The sequence below is a fragment of the Tachypleus tridentatus genome, chromosome 8 (assembly GCF_004210375.1).
Source record: "Tachypleus tridentatus isolate NWPU-2018 chromosome 8, ASM421037v1, whole genome shotgun sequence".
Taxonomy (NCBI): Eukaryota; Metazoa; Arthropoda; class Merostomata; order Xiphosura; family Limulidae; genus Tachypleus; species Tachypleus tridentatus.
Genome location: NC_134832.1, coordinates 19,193,812 through 19,210,573, shown reverse-complemented (window position 1 = coordinate 19,210,573; position 16,762 = coordinate 19,193,812). Strand labels below are relative to the sequence as shown.

Sequence of the window (16,762 nt, the reverse complement as noted above, 5' to 3'; positions counted from 1 at the left end):
TCTTAAAACACTTGTGTAATCTACGTTAAATTTATTAATATGTAACTAAAAGTATCAACGAAAACAATAAATGAATTTTTACATTTTGTTATTTATATCTTATCTTAAATGATTTCATTCACGTTTGAACTGTTTGACAGATTTGGTTACAGTAACAAAGGGCTGCATTGCAAATTACTCATATCACTAGTTAGAAAGATTCTCGTGTAAATACAACACAACCCGTATTCTGTTTTTCTGCTGGCTACTTGACAACAAAGGTAACTAAATGTAAGGGATACTGAGTATGACATATATGTACTGGAATACTTCTACTTTACTGAGATTGAAAAGGTATTTTATGTGTGGATTTAATATTTTTAGTACTAAATTGAGACAGTAACCCTTCTTAAAAACAGAAAAACAACAACAACATGATAAACAATAAACAACCATAACAGTTCGTAGTGGTTAAAACTGTTATTTAACTGAGACAAGAAATAAATCAGGGTGGTTTAGCTTTGTTTAAAAGGGTCCATGCAGGCTACAGGGTGGTTGAGTTGAATAATAAAATAAATAAGTGTATTCACTTGAACTTCTGGTAATATTTTTCGGATGAAGAGTCCCCACAATTTTTTTCAAATATAAATTTAAAAACGTAAAGACCTTATTTTGTGTAAGGCAATAACTAATCAGTTTTGACTTGTAAAACACGCCCCAATTTAAACCTATAGTAGTGATACAATGATTTAGGCTATGTTCTAGCATAATCGTTGACAATACTGATACGGACAACGGGGCTTCTTATAAATATAATATTTATTAGCAATATCAACTGGATGTTTTTAACTAATAATTAAATATTTTTGTATTAATTTTAGTTCCATTATTTATCCGTGGCTGGTGAAATACGACTTTAAGAAGTGGGAAAATGAATCAGTCTGAGTAAGCGTGTATTAAACAGTACACAAGACATCAGGTTTAAAATATTCAATATATATATTTTTTCCACAGTTAAGATTCATAGGAACATCATTACTCATTAACATTAAAATACACAAGATGGCACATCTTAACATTAACTTTACAACTGTACATTTAGGGTTTATTATATTTACATTTCAAGAAACAATTTAGGCTTCAAAGAAAGAAAAAACAACAACTTAAGTTCAACGACGGGAATACTAAAGTTAAGAAAATATTTTAAGCTTTATATCTTATTTACAAGTTTTAAAATGCACATATTTACATTGTCTAAATGCCATGCAACTTTAGAAGTACACCTCACACAATTTCTAGATGTCAGACTGGCGTTCCCCTTTCTTTTTTCCTTCTTGTTCTTTTAGGTTTTTCTATAGCTAATTCAAACTCGATCAATCGCTTCTGCTGGCCAGTGACAAACGAATAGGGCGGTAAGGGCTGTTTTCTATGTCCGGACCTAAATCTTCTCCATGCCTTCATCCAAATATTCTGAGGCATCTTACTAGACCAGATCCATAGGCCTGTAGTAATACCTACTACTAGCGACATGAAGATTTTTAGAGTGAAAATTTCGACGTTTGGTCGCAATATGGACTCTGAGGACATCCACTGCTCTCTGTAGGCATATTCGTAAAAATTAGCAGCAAGGACGCATGTTGCTGGAACTGTGTACAAAAGAGCAAAGATCCCTACCCGAACCATCAGTACTTCCAGTTTTTCATTTTTGTTCGGATTTGTCGGTGGAGGTTCCTGTTGACCTCTGGAACAAAACATGGCGGCCAGTCCAGCTATCAGAAACAAGGCTCCCAACAACAAGTAAGTAAGGGTTGGGGCGATTACAAATCCCATCAAAGTTTTTTCACTCTGGTTGCCTACATAACATGTGCCAGTTAGTTCGTCGGCATCCACTATGCGCATTACCAAGATGGCGATAGTCTTGAAAGATGGCAATGCCCAAGCAGCCAGGTGGAAATACGTACATCGTCGCATAATGGCTTCATGGCTCCATCGCAGTCCTGCAGCCAGAAACCATGTAAAGGTCAGAACTAACCACCAGACGGCACTAGCCATGCTGGAGAAGTACAACAAGGTGAAAACGATGGTACAGTTTATGTTGTCCAGGCCTTCTTGAATGAGGATGGAGACACCATGTTGACTGTCTTCGTGACATGAGACTTCCCAGCGTCCAGCTATTAACCGTATGAAGTAAGCAATGCTATATACATTATAGCTAGCGCTTAAGAATAAAATGGCTCTCTCTGGGTAACGAGATTTGTTGGTGTCAGCCAGGAAAGTCAGCACAGTGAATAAAGTAGAGGCGAAGCACCCACTTGCCCACACTGCCACCCAGCTCTCGGCAAACTTTTTGTTGTCGGTGCTGAACAGAATATCAGCAGAGCACCTGTGTGCACAACGGCGAGTTCGGTTGATAAAATAGAAAAAATTAGAGAGTTTGTATTTTTCACATATCCCACGACGCTGCATACTAGGAGACATCGACGGTTTCGTTCGAACTGGAATATTGGTGGCCCTCTCATTTGGACGACTATTCCTGTAGAGGTAACCATTCTTTTCATATTCTTTCGGTTCTGGTCCATCCATGCACATGTGTTTTTGGTTATTTTCGGGTGGAAACTTAGAGCAATTAAGAGCGACTGGCCAGTGGAATCCAAAATTTTCTAACACACGAAGACAGCGAGACTTTACACTTTCACATAATGGCCGGCAAGGGCCAATTGGTTGAGGTACTTTATCAGTACACATAGGTACGTAGACAGAACACAAGAAAAACGTCAACTGAGAGGAACAGTTGTACTGAATGAGAGGAGAAAATGTTTGTAGCTGCATTTCTGCTTCTTGTTGTATTTCATTACCCACCAAATTCGGCATTCCCGTTATGTTGTAGCCCAAACCTTTGCAACGTTCAATCCGAATGGGCTCGCATTTGCCTAAAAGTTCGGAGGTTTCCATGGAAGAAGCCAAAACAAAACATACAGCTAGCAGATTCACCCAAATGTAACACTTCACCCAGCGAGACATTTTTACAATTTGTAGTAACTTGGCACTTAAAATGCTAGCTCCTTGCAACAAACTGTAAAAAATATCATAAACTTAACGTCTTTTCGTTGACCTCTTAACTACACGCACCCGAAGAGCTGTAGGAACATTAGACTGTACGATTTTTAAACTGTCGCTTACACATTCACTTTAGAGAAAGTGGTAATTTTTGTATTCCAAAAAATGTTAGCACTAGCCTTGAAATTCCTATCAACACATAACTATCGTCGAGACACTTTGAGTAACATACCAACTCTCACTACTTCCAAATGAACTTACCACGTTCGTGAAAGTCATTATATCTGCACCTACTCGCAACATGTATTCTCGTGATTCAGGCGTCTACAGCGTGCCCTTCTTGTTGGCAGGGCAGTGGTGATTATCTACAACCAATCAGAAAAGCCAATACACATTTAACACCACGCCCAATATTAGGCGCTTTGGCGTGTAAGAGCCACTCTCATTGGCTACACCCTAACGAGCTTTGATGTATCGGGTAAGCAGTGCCATCCAGACGCATAGGTCGTAATACCTCACAAACTTGTAAGTGCACTGCTCTACATGTGGTTTTTAAGAGTACCTTACATTAACTACTGTCAAGTAAATTGGATAGTCTCCTTCAAATGCAATATTCTACGGCTGTTTACAACGCTTTTACAACGCATATAGACTGTATAAATAAATTGATTTTGATATGTTTTGATTTCTCGATGCTTAATAATGCACAAGTGATTAAAAATACAAAACACCCAACTAGTTTCGATGCACCAATTATTTCGTTCGGGGTTATTATTCTGACGTGCTTACTTTTAAACTAAATTTTAACGAAATATTTCGTTAAACGTGACAACACGGAAATAGTGCACGTTATACAACACGTATTTCGGCCGATACTGGTTCCACTTTGTGCACAGTTGACGTTTTAAATATAGCGACCACGGGAATGACAAAAAATGTACGTATTTACTTTATTCGAAAAGTTTCATTATATATGTTTAACTTGACAGAACAAACCATATGTCGAAATCACGCTGTTAGAATTATCTGGTTACGAATGTGTGTTTAGGGCAGTTGTAAAGCATTTTAATGCTCTTATAAGACAACTATTTTTTTTGCAAGTGTAATTCACAACACGCTCTGTATACTTCATGATCGTCATGGAGGGCTCGTGAGACGCGTGCAGCGGCCATTGAAGTTGTAGTTACGACACAGGATGGAAATGGTCCTCGGTTATAATTTTGGTACCGACATATACTGCTAGGTAAATACGCAGGTCAACCATGTTATCGTGCATTTCTTGACACCATAATTACACAACTCAGCCCATAATCATCATCTTTGCCTCAACTAGTCTCCAGTCAAACTAGTTATTTTCTTTTATCGCTTGTTGTTCGTTCATGCTCTCCCAAGTTCCTTGGCGTATTCCGAAAGAATTATAATGCACGCACGTACGCACGCACACACAAAAGAAACTTCACTACAATTTCTATTACCTGCCATCTGTTAGCAAGTATTAAAACTAATTGGTTTAATATTTTCAAGCTCCATTGTGTATAAAAGAACGTAATAAGCTCAAAAGTTGAAATATAAAAGTACGTACGGGCATATTAAAAATCGTAATCTTGAAAAATACGAAATTTCTCTTTATTATATAATATATAATCCCATAAGAGTTTTTTTATTTATAAAACGTACAAATTTCAATCAACAATAACCAATAACGTTAGCAATTACTTAAAAGAGACAAAGGATCTAAGAACTTTAAAAACTTACAAAATCGGATCAAAAAGACCTGAACCTTGTGTTTCCGATAGAAAAAAAGCACAAAGTAAAAGTAAAAACAACTTATACAGAAACAAATGGAAAAACGGAGCTACAAGTGGTAAAACTATTACTATTTGTTGATAAAAAAACTGTGTGTGTGGACCATCTGTACTGTATACAAAGTTGAAAATAAGGGCAAAGATACCTTTCTTACAAAATAACATAATCGATATAAAACTTAGCACAGGGTCTCTTAATTATAAAATTTTCCACCACCCACTCTGCTGATTCAGGAGTTTCTGCTTCTAACTCAGCTCCGCAAGCAAGGATATTCTCGACGATACCAGAAAGTGTTGGCTATTCGTATTTCTTATTGCTACTTTTTAGATGAGAGAGGTTAGCAAATCCTGATTAGTAAGATATACACAAATGACCAAAGATGACTAAATAATTTTTTTCTATATTAGTTTTCTAATACGGTTTTATCTTATTCCCCCCAAATGTATCCCAACTTCAAAAACTATAATCAAAGTTAACTGTGTTTGATGTTAAAACACTATCTGTAGTTAAGCGTTCATCTCTATAAGCAGTACAGGTGTTTCTATCATGTCCTCACATTTCATGATTTTAGTGCCATGTGAATATGAAGTATTTTTTGAATTAAAAGAAAATATATTACTCACATTGAAGTATATTGAATATGTAGACATTTAAGAAGCTACATTTGATTGAAAGTTTAGCTTATACAACCTTTTTTTATAACTCTGCCAAACGAAATACTTCGAAAGGTTGCAATACGGTTTTGAAACACGAGCTCTTGTCTTTCTTTTTTAACCTTTTATAATTTTATTAAGCTTACCTTAACCTTAATTTGTTTGCACGACGATGTCGCATCAGTATCAAGCTCCTAATATAAAACCGTACAATTGTGTTTTAAGTTTTCAATTAACGTTTGTTGTCGAAAGCAAAAAATGCATTCAATTCGCATTTTTTTCTTTTGTGTATACGCACATTCGTTCGGTTAACAAGATTTCGTTAACTGCTACAAGCCAATCATCACCTTAATGTAATGATATGTATAATATTACATTAAGATAATTATATATATATTAACTGGAAAACAAATGTCTTCACTAAAAACTTCTAAAGCATAATAACCTTTATTTCTTGTGGTATTGACATCTGATATCATTATATCTTTAGTTGCATGTCTAGGAATAATATAGACATAATGAATAAATTTAGTCGTCTGAAGTTTAAAATCAACTTAAATCAACCAGAACAGAAAAGAGCACCCTTTTTTTTAAATTCACATTACAAGTTTTTACTGCTTAGTAAAGCACCTTCTCTTGTACATATAAACACAGGGAGATACTGGTTAAATGTACAATGTTACAAATTACTTGTTAGAAAAAAACAAACAAGAATAACCGTAATGACTTGGATTATATACAAAGCAAACGCGCAAAACATACTGGAAACCCCTGGAAAAGAAACAAACAAACAATTATCTTCACTGCTGACTTACTGTTATTTCTCAACACAACTGGCTAAATAGAAAAAATATAAATTAAAGCACTCTTCCTGTAGGTAACTTATGCTAAACCATAAAAAATTTCAGTGTATTCAAAACAGCAGGTGTACAGACAGAAAAGAACATTTTGTTGAATTCTACCCCCCCTAAAAAAAAAAAGACCAAATTTTTACCTGCCTTTTATTAATCATTATAATACAAGGAATATCAAGTATTTTTTGAAAACAAAACAAAATCGAATTAGAATAAAGGATGGATATTATCACAATTAAATTTAGCCTTTCACGTGCTTCACGTGTTTTCTACGGTATAACACAACTTTATTGAAACCAACGACTTCGCTACTTACATACATATAGCAAATATTTTATGCGAGTGAGAATCATTATCAGGCACTTTCTTAATTACCTAAACTGTTTTCAAGGACCGAGTTCTAAACACTATAAAATCAATCATTTACAGAAGCTAAGGTAAAGAACTAATTGCTATTTGCTTTCCAGAATTTTTAATACTAATTCAAGGAAAACCACACTCTCTTCTTCGAGCACTTCGACAGGTATAAACTTGGCAAAAATTTTAACACTCGTTTTAAATAAAACTATGAAATATAATACTGTTTAGCAATTTTCACAAGTTGAAATTCTGAAAAATTAAAATATATGTTTCAAGCAAAATGGTTTAAAAACACGTCAAATAACAGCATAAATGTGTAAATTTGTAAAATTCACTGAATACGATTTTAACAATTTCAGAAAGTTAATTTATGGTACATGCAAAAAAATTTGCACAAATTAAATACAAAAATGAATAGTGCACACCAAGTATCACGTTAAATATTGATGTCTTCCTTTCACTGCTCTCATATTAAAACTGTCTGGAATATTTATTCTAAGAAAGCGTGACATCAGTTAATGCCACGTTAAAACTAGTTCATGAACATAAGGTTGCACGCACGAGCTTCTCTGAAATACAGGAGTATATCAGTCTGTAAAACTGGCGTCTAAACGCACTAGTGATTCGCTTTTAACCATGACAACACATTACAGTTACAGTAAACTTGAATGACTTCTAGGTGTTAAAACATATACTGAATTATTTATCAAGTATTTAACAGAGGTTAAGAACATTGACATGAAAATAAACAGAAAGGAGAAAATTGTTATCCATTCAAACCTTTTCCATTTACAGCAGATATGTATGAAAGAACATTTTCTTTTCTATCACAAGCAGTTCACTGAATAAAATATATATGCCACACCTACCACGGAGTGGAAGATTTGACATCTTTCTTCTCTGCGAATTTTGTTACATATTCTTTACGGGTTAGCGCCACCATCCATTAACGAAAAAGTAAAAACCCAGAATGCATTAATTACGTATATAAACAACATCTATGAATGTTTACCATTTGGATAACAAGAGGCAGTTTTTATGTTATATAGGATTATATTGTGACTTCCGTTCTTTTTACGGCATTTTCAAATATGAGCACGTGATAAACAAATCCACTGTTTAGTTAATTTTGGTTGTACAGACACACATTTCTTTATTTTCGTACAACTATACATCACAGTATATGCAGGAAAAGGGGGGAGGTTAAGGTTTTCAAGCAAAAACGTTTAGCAAAGCTAGTAATTTCTATGAACTAACGTAATAAAAACCAATTTCCTGATACCTTTAAGGTTACAATTTTCGTCTTGAGCTTTCAACATGATCACAAATTAAAAAACAAATTAATGGACATGAGCAAGAATTTTCATATTGTATTTTAAAGACATTAACAACTTTGAGTATAAGGCTTATTTACAACAGTTTACCTAATTTTGATTGAAACTTCAAAAATAAATGCACATTTTCCCTCTTACTTTAACGGGGATAGCAGTTAAAACAACCAACGGATTTTTTTAAACTGAAGTTAAAGTTTTCTCTTGTGCACTGCCATCCTAACAAAGTGACCTAACTCTTTCCTACATTTGCATAACCTACTACTAAGAGATCTGATATCATTAGCAAAATACTGTTTATTTTGTGTTACTTTTACAGGAGTACATTTTATAGTCTTAGTGAAACAAAGAAGGTTTTAAGTATCTTCAAAGAAAGTACAATACAAACTGTCTGTAAACATTCCTAAATCAGAATAATGCTATCTGAATTAGTTAAGAATGATATTTCATTTACCTACCTTGTATCTTGGTAAAATCAATATCATTTGGTTTGTTAATGTGGACTCAAAATATGCTACTTCTGTGAACTGTACTTTATGTTGTTTTTTAGTTCAATTAAATTTGGGGTGTATTTGTTTTTGCACATTAGAATGCTTTTGACTAAAAGTTAGTGCAGAGAAAGTTAAAAATTACAAGACATGTTACATAACAGAGGAGTTGTTAATTTACATTTAAGCTCTTTTAAGATGTGTTGGGCAGGGAAAATGTCTGTTTTGTGCAATTATTTTAAAGTTTATAATAACTTTTTTTTCAGTAAATCTATCTTATAAACATTAGTATTTTTGAAGTCTAAATTAAGGCAACATAATTACATTTCACAAAAACAGTGCCTTTTCCATTCCATAAAAAATACAAGAAAGCTGTCACTCAACATCATAATTGTAAAATTTCAGTGAACACAGTGTTAATAGTTTAAGAATATGCACAAACAGAGAACACAACTTTAAGAGAACATATTTATAAACTACTACACTCACAGCAAACAATTTGGAAAAAAAATTACACACACAATGCATGCCCTTTTAAGGCATCAACTTTAAATCCTTCTTACATGGGCAAGAAAATATTCTTATACTCCAAAAGAACCAATCACTAATTGTTTTTATTCAACTGTCACAGTGTGCAAACCTTTGAGATTGAAAAACACAGGATCACAAGTCCTATTATTTTTCTTTTTGGCACATATACTTCAAAAGTAAGCCACGTGTAAAGAAAATAAAGTTTATATTCAAAATTCAATTAATTTACATTCAAATGGTAAATTCTAACAGTGTGTACTTATATTCCAACAAGTGTAGTAAACAAACAAAAAAAAAAACCTTTAGGAAGATAGACGAAATAAATATGTAATGTGTTTTTGGTTAAATGTTAATGACCAAAGTAGAAATAATATAGAAACTTTATATTATTGCCAAAAAAGCATTTCAAAACAAACAGCTTGGAACAATTTTATGTTTCAGTATTAAAAAAAAAAAAAGAAGAGCAAATTACCATTTCAAAACTTACATGTTTCATTCACATTCATGGCAACAAACATACTTTTCAAGAGAATACAAAAGCAAAAAAAAAAAAAAGATATGTTACACTGTACACCTGGATATGTTAATACTTGTACCAAGACAAACTGTTCATTTCACACTCACTATAACTTGCTTCTCTTTTATGACATAATGTTTACTGACGGATCAAAGTTAATCTAAGGTTTCTTACGATTACTCAAAAATACTGCATTATTCTCCATACGCATATATGTGTTTAATTTTTTATCCAGGTTTAAGATGTAACTTGACACATATCATTCTGATTTTATAATAAAACAATACTGAAACACTGGAGGATGCTTTTCAATTAAAGATTGAATACATTTAAGTAATCAAGGCAAATTTACCATGAAAAAATCTAAAAAATTTCATATTTAAAAAAAAAAGCAAATAGTTCATGCCACAACTGGTTGTAAACAGTGCCAGAGATAGAATCATGTGTTGTTTATGTGTTTTGTAAGTCTTACTTCTGAGAACACGAAATGATGCAGCTATCAGATGTTTAAGAGTTCCTCTGAAACATTAATCTCAAAGATTTCAGCAGTGCAGCTAAAGCAAAGAACAAAATACAGACAGAAAAACAAAACAAATATATATATATACATATGTGTGTGTCTTTATATCCTGTTCAATATGAAAATGGTTTCATATGCTCTAGCTGGATTTCTAAAGCTATTCTTTCTTCCATAACTTCTGATAGTTCTTGATTAAGTTCACTGTTCAGTCGAGACAGCAACATGTTGCGTTCCCTCAAAGCCCTCAAAGCTAACTGAAGATCTCGTTTATCACGGGGCACTGACCTGTATAATAAGAACATTAGCAGTTTTCAAAACACTTGTAAAATTTATTATTATTTTGGATTTTTTTTAACTATATTTCTTTGTGCACCAGTAATACCACATATGGGGTGTACATATACCTGATTCAATTTTATTGCTCATCAGGCCATCTACCAGAATACCTTCAAATTTAAATTATTTTAGGCAGGATTAAAGTAAATTAATCTATGAGACCTTGGATATGGTCAAATACATCAATTGAAGGTCTTTGATCTCTTTGGTCCAAAACTGTAATTAGATCTCAAATCAGTCAAGAGATAATGGAGCTATGAGCTGAAAGTTTATACTTGATAAAACATAAGAACAAAAACTTGGAGCCATTCTATGAGCCTATATGCTGTGGCTAAAAGTTTCAGAATAGAAAATCAGATTACTTCAGTAAAACCATGAGAATAAATCATAAATGTTCATTAAATGTTTCATGCTAACAAGATCCTGATAAACTTTTAAACCAGAAGTGGTATGTAGCTTAAGCCTTATATTATCTAATCAAGAATCATACATTTATATCATGCCTCTGAACATGTTCACTATGAATATATTTACCACTGAAATTCATAAATTAGACCATATCAGAATTTCAATTAAAAACTATGTTTTAATGCCAAATTTATCAACATAGATTAAAAATAAAGTTGGGTAATTAACTTTTGAATATAACTCTATAAAACATACTTTTACCAACCTATATTCTGAGGGTTAAACCCAGTGTCATGATAAATAGGCCTACAGTTTTACTTACCAACAGATGCAGTAATTAAAAGCTAATGAACATTTAGAGAAGGAAGATTCATATACTGCAGTGGAAAAAAACAAAAAAACAGTTGACATCATTAACATTAGGGGCAGAAACAGTGGGACAAGGTCATCATCAACAAACCAAATAAAAGTAAAAATTAATGCAAATGATAAGTTTAATAATGTTGGTCCAGATGTCTGTCAAAACAGCTGGTTCTTGATCAGCCCAAAGGCTCATTTCCAGTAACAAATAAAAGAACGTTTTGAAAGAGCTGGTATAAGCTCTCTGACCAGGTTATTAAGACAACTGCCAAAGATGATGAAGCTTTCTCAAAAAAAGCTTTAATTGTGACATAAAGCCATCCAACTGATGAGAGGTCACAAGAAAACCCAGGCCATTAAAGCTGCACTTAACAATTTTTAATGTATGATACATAATGAAAATATTCTAGGACAAGTTTTTGTCTACCATGAAACAGAGGCAGTTGACAACAAAATGTTTTACTGAAATCTTTGCAACAGTTCAGTATTTAGCTAGACAAGTCATTGTCATCTGTGGATATGAAAATGATGATTCTGGCCTTAAGCAAATGCTGAAGCTGCAAACAATAGACAATCCCTATTTGTTCAATTAGACAAGAAGAGAAAATAGCTTGAACATCAAATTAAATTATGGGCTGGAAGGGATACCCATGAAGCTGATCACCAAGACATTATTAATTATTCTGGCTAAGGTCTTGAAAAAAACAGGCAATATGCAGAACTGCTTTTATTAAAAAACGTACAAGGATAGGATGATTATTTTGATGCTAATGCGTAACAGATAATAAAAACACTTGGATCAAGACTACTTAAAAAGGTAGTACCACAAATAATAATGCTGGCCACTTCATGCACTGCAACATGTCAGTAGTCATTTTCTCGGCTAAAATGCCTGAAGTAATACTTGCATACAACAGTGTCACAGAAAAGACTGAACCACCTTCTCATACTGATGACATACAAGGAAGAAGTAGATAAGTTTAACACTTCAGGTAGTAAGACCATTTCCTTGTGAAAATGAGCTAAGAAAATGTGTTTCTCTTTTGGTGTGCCTGCTAAAGTTATGTTAAGCCTGTGTAAACCAAACAAGACATTATGCAGTTTAAACTTCTAACAAAATATTTTTGATTATTTGGAATATATCTCATATTTGAGTCATCTAAATATTACTTTACTGGCGTTTGTTGAAAAATGTTCAGTGACTCGCTGAAATAGCCAACCATCCTACAGTCTGGGCAGAGAGTTGTGGAACAGACATGGTGAAGCAAACTTAGTTTAAATGTGCACAGTTCATACTCATAACAAGATATTTTTAGGACTCTTTAAATAAGATCCATTAATCATTCAGTTTGCTTGGAACTTCTGTATTTTAAATATTTTTTTCATTTTCAATCTTTTAATGTTCTATCTTTAAAGTTTAAATATGTGCAACTTAAAGCAGAACACTAATAATAAAAGAAATGAGATACTGCCAGGTGGGATGAAACAAATGTAACATAGCATAACTGTAAAGGAGATGCCAAAGCTCTGCACCTCCAATAATTTGGAGCAATCGATGGTTATAAATCACATCATTACAAGCTATTAAAAATAACAAAATTAATTTGAATCATAAGTTCATTGATTAATTAAGATCAAAGAACTATAACTTCAGTTTGGTTTAAACATATCAAAGAAATATTCAAATGCATAACAACATAAACTTCCTCACACAGTGATGCTCATACCCACAACATAGACCCCACCCTACCATTATTTTGTGAAGCTTCTTATTGAAAACGTTATTTTTTTAAAAGGTGAAAATTCACTTACAAGAAAAGAAAAATGATTAACCTTGCATCATAATACATGGATATCTGTATCTTAGGTGATCTTCCTAAAAATATTTAATTAAAAATAAATAACAAGTCCCTAATGTTTGGCAACATTATTTGAGGAAGATGACATTACATAAGAAGGCCACAAATATCTAATGAATGTGTGCAGCAGTCCATCATTCCTGAAAACTTAAATTAATTTTCTCAGAAATGTTGAAAAGGTCAGTTATGCAAAATGGCTGCAAATTTAATGCAAAGTGTTGATATTAGAACAAAATGTCCACTACTTGAAGATAATTCCTACAAAGCTATGTTTATGTTTATTTTCCTTGAATTCCAAAAAAAACTTTGCAATTCTTCAAAAAAAAAAAGATGTATGTATGTAAATCAGTTCACATAGTTAAAATGTGAATGATCACTTACTACAGTTTGTAAGTCTGATTTTTAGAAAACCTTTTTGAAAGTTTGTCAGCAATCAATGGAGTAGTTAATTATGAACTTACAAACAAAGAAGTATTTACTAAGGAGCTTAAAAAAAGGACAAGTATAAAAATTTTTGAATAATTCAACCATTTCAAGTTTTATAGGGCCATAGTTCATTAACAATTGGTGTTTTTAATTTTGCTGATGTTAAATTTCAGCAATAAATGAGCAGCACACAATCCACTTCAAATGTTTATTTAAAATCAAGCATAGCTGAGAATAACTGAATAACATCAAACCAGTGCAACTCTAAACCTCTTTCAGAATCAAAATTTCTGTAATCTACCACATTTTACAACTTACCCAGAGATAGTTGCTTCATTTTGTAAATAAATAAAATTTATATGTTATCAGTGCAGGCTTGATTCAAGTTAAACTGATAGTTTTAGTACAGCACAAAACTCTTTTATCAAAATGAAAGTTTCTAACATAAACTATTTATGTGAAAGAGTCTAATAAGTAAAGAAAAAATCCATGACCTGGGCTTGAACCCAGGACTTCTGGCTAACAGGTACATTGCTTCACCACTGAGCTAAGAGTTCAGGGCACTTCTGTCTGCTTTTACACATAAGACTTTTTTTTTACTGTGAGTATAATAGCTATAACAAGTTGTGTTGTTGTGGTCAGGCAACTAGTGGGTTGATTTACTACCACACAACCAAATCATACAAGTCTATCAGATACTTGCATTCATTTGTGTCACTGTTAGTTTTAATTCTGTTATGAATAAATGTACTTCTTTACATAAACTTTTATGTTATCGGTTTTTTCATATAAAACATTTGTTAGAAAGTTTCCTTTTATCATCCATAATTGGATTAAAGTAAGTAAGTTAAATGAAAAGTTATAAGATGCCATAACACATTGCTGTATAGTAACAGAACTGAACAAAGTTGTCCAAAGTTTATGGATCAGCCAACTTACTTAATTTCAGTAGCAGATAATGCAAGAAGAGGGGCAGAAGGATGGGGTTTTCGTTCTGCTATTGCATCTGATTGGTTAATGTCTACCAAGAGAGCCATTGTGTCATCTGTTGGAGCCAAGGGACTTGAAACCTGTGCAGAAAGAAACGTGCCAAGTTTTTTGAATATATTTTTGTTTTACAAGTTTTATACATTTTAACAATAATACATCTTTCTTGCAGAGCACAAATGTGATTGAAAATCACAATAAAAATACTAGTAATATTTTATAATTCCTTCTTGACTAATCCATTATTAGAATATCAAAACATTTTGTTCTAAGCCTGTACTCACTACCACAATTCATTAACTGTCTTATAATGACAGTTTTAATATAGAAAGGTTTCAGTTTTATACATCACATAACCCACCTGATTACAATAAATTAAAGAAGAGTGTGTTATAGCTAGCTGGCTTAATGGCCACAATACTGATAAAAACTCTGAAAGTTAAATGTAACATATAATGAATAAAGTGTAATTGAAATGCCATTAATACACCTTTTGTTAGTTTGAGGTTTTAAAAATTGCTTGCAATATTGCAACTTCTTTCACACTTCATACAATTAAAACACATGATGTGCATCATATATTGCTTGAATGTAATTTAGCATGGTATTGGGTCAATTCCCAAATAACACCTGAGGCGAGGTATATATAAAAGTGTGGTCCTTAACTGATGGGCAATGGATATGTTTATGCCTCATTTCTTAAACCCACACTATGCATAGTGTAACAAATATCTTCTCTCAATTTATCTTTGTTCATGGCTTGTATATCTTTACACATAGGTAAACTACAAGGTTTCCTTTATTTGTAAAACCAAATGTCATCTACTAGTTAGAGCCAATGAACATACACGAATTTCAAAAAGTAGAATAACCCCTGTGCTTCACATGTATGCCAATGTAACAAAAAAACAGAACACATACTTATCAAATTTCAATATCTTTTGCAAGATCAACACTGATCTGGAAATACTAATTGAAAAGACTCTCTAACCAAACAACTTTCACCAACACTGAATAACATGCAGTCAGCTATAAACTGCATATTTGTTAATATGTACAGTACTTTTGTTTGTTACTCTTTCACATTCTGTGTGTTTTACTTTTAATTATGTTACAGTTATTGTAGCAATGTATTTTAGCTATTTACTTAGAAATGGTGCAATTCTTTTATTTTGCTTTAGACAATGAAAATATAACCTGTAGGATTCCAAAATGTTTATGTGTTCCCTCCTGTTACAATAAATAATGTTTTTTGTCTTAAGTATTGTTATCCTTTTCATTGTCATACTTTTTCCTATAAACAAATCAATTGCTAAAGTTTAAAGCCCTTTTGACTCTTCCACATTGTAATTTTGGCTGTGAGGTAATTGGTATCATCTTCCTGAGATTTATGGAGATGATGCTGTAAAACATCTCAATGGAAGATTGATAGGAAGTGGTTCTGTAGAACAGCAAAGTAATCTGTAACATTTAAATGGCTATAATTGAAATCAAGTCTGTTTTATTACAAATACCAAACAGCTGCCCACATCATACTATTGACACCATCATGTTTGAATGTTCTCTGTAAACATGATGGTTGGAATTCATTGCCTATACTTCTCCACAGCCATATATGTCTACTATAGTAGAACTGTTGAAACTAAGATTCAACTGAGAAAAGTACCGTCCTCCTGAACTTTATAAAATGGTGGCAAATGTCAGTAACCCACAAATATTGCTAAGTTACATGTGCTGTAGTTAACAAAGGCTTTCTCCTAGCTACGTACATTCAGTAGCTACAAAACACGGTGTAATACTCTGTGTAAAATAAATAAAAAATACTAAGCACTGTGCAACTTGTATGCTTTCATATTTGTAATGATATTGTTTTATATCATTAATAAATTCATCTAGTTGTCATTATTTGTGACTTCTATGTGTGTATCACTTGTGTTTCCATAAAAAAAATATATATATGACTTTAATTTATTATTAACTTATACAGTCAATGTAAATTATGTACTAGCATAATGGGTACTTCCACTTCTCATTGAATAACTTTATTTGGTTAAAAAAAAAACTGTTGAAAAAACAAATAGCATTTATAAAATGACATTTTTACTTTAGAATGATATTACAGTAAAAATAAAATAAAACACATTTGAATATCCATATTACAAGTTTGTGAATATGTATTTTTCTTGGATGATTAGCTTTTAAATTAAATTCATTCCCATATTTTAAACTAACAGTACATGAAAATACAGCTTTTTTGAAACACATTTTCATATAATTAATATAAAAAAAG

General features: G+C 32.4%; 2 protein-coding genes across 8 annotated transcripts in view; both read right to left on the bottom strand.

The window, feature by feature from the left end:
- Positions 1-959: 959 nt before the first annotated feature.
- LOC143258621 (frizzled-4-like) lies at positions 960-4,427 on the bottom strand. Its single transcript, XM_076517845.1, has one exon. The coding sequence runs from the start codon at positions 2,998-3,000 to the stop codon at positions 1,282-1,284; it is 1,719 nt and encodes a 572-aa protein (XP_076373960.1). The 5' UTR covers positions 3,001-4,427; the 3' UTR covers positions 960-1,281.
- Positions 4,428-5,926: 1,499 nt separating this feature from the next.
- Reps (RALBP1 associated Eps domain containing) overlaps positions 5,927-16,762 on the bottom strand; it is a 103,687-nt gene continuing 92,851 nt past the window's right edge. For 6 of the 7 annotated variants that reach the window (XM_076517837.1, XM_076517842.1, XM_076517841.1 and 3 more), the window contains 2 exons: positions 14,425-14,555; positions 6,080-10,381 (listed from right to left, as the gene is read on the bottom strand). In XM_076517837.1, the coding sequence (XP_076373952.1) occupies positions 10,210-10,381; positions 14,425-14,555 (303 nt within the window). In that variant the 3' untranslated portion in view covers positions 6,080-10,209. Of the gene's footprint in view, positions 10,382-14,424; positions 14,556-16,762 lie in introns of all 7 variants that reach the window. The other variant, XM_076517838.1, reaches the window with a different exon arrangement.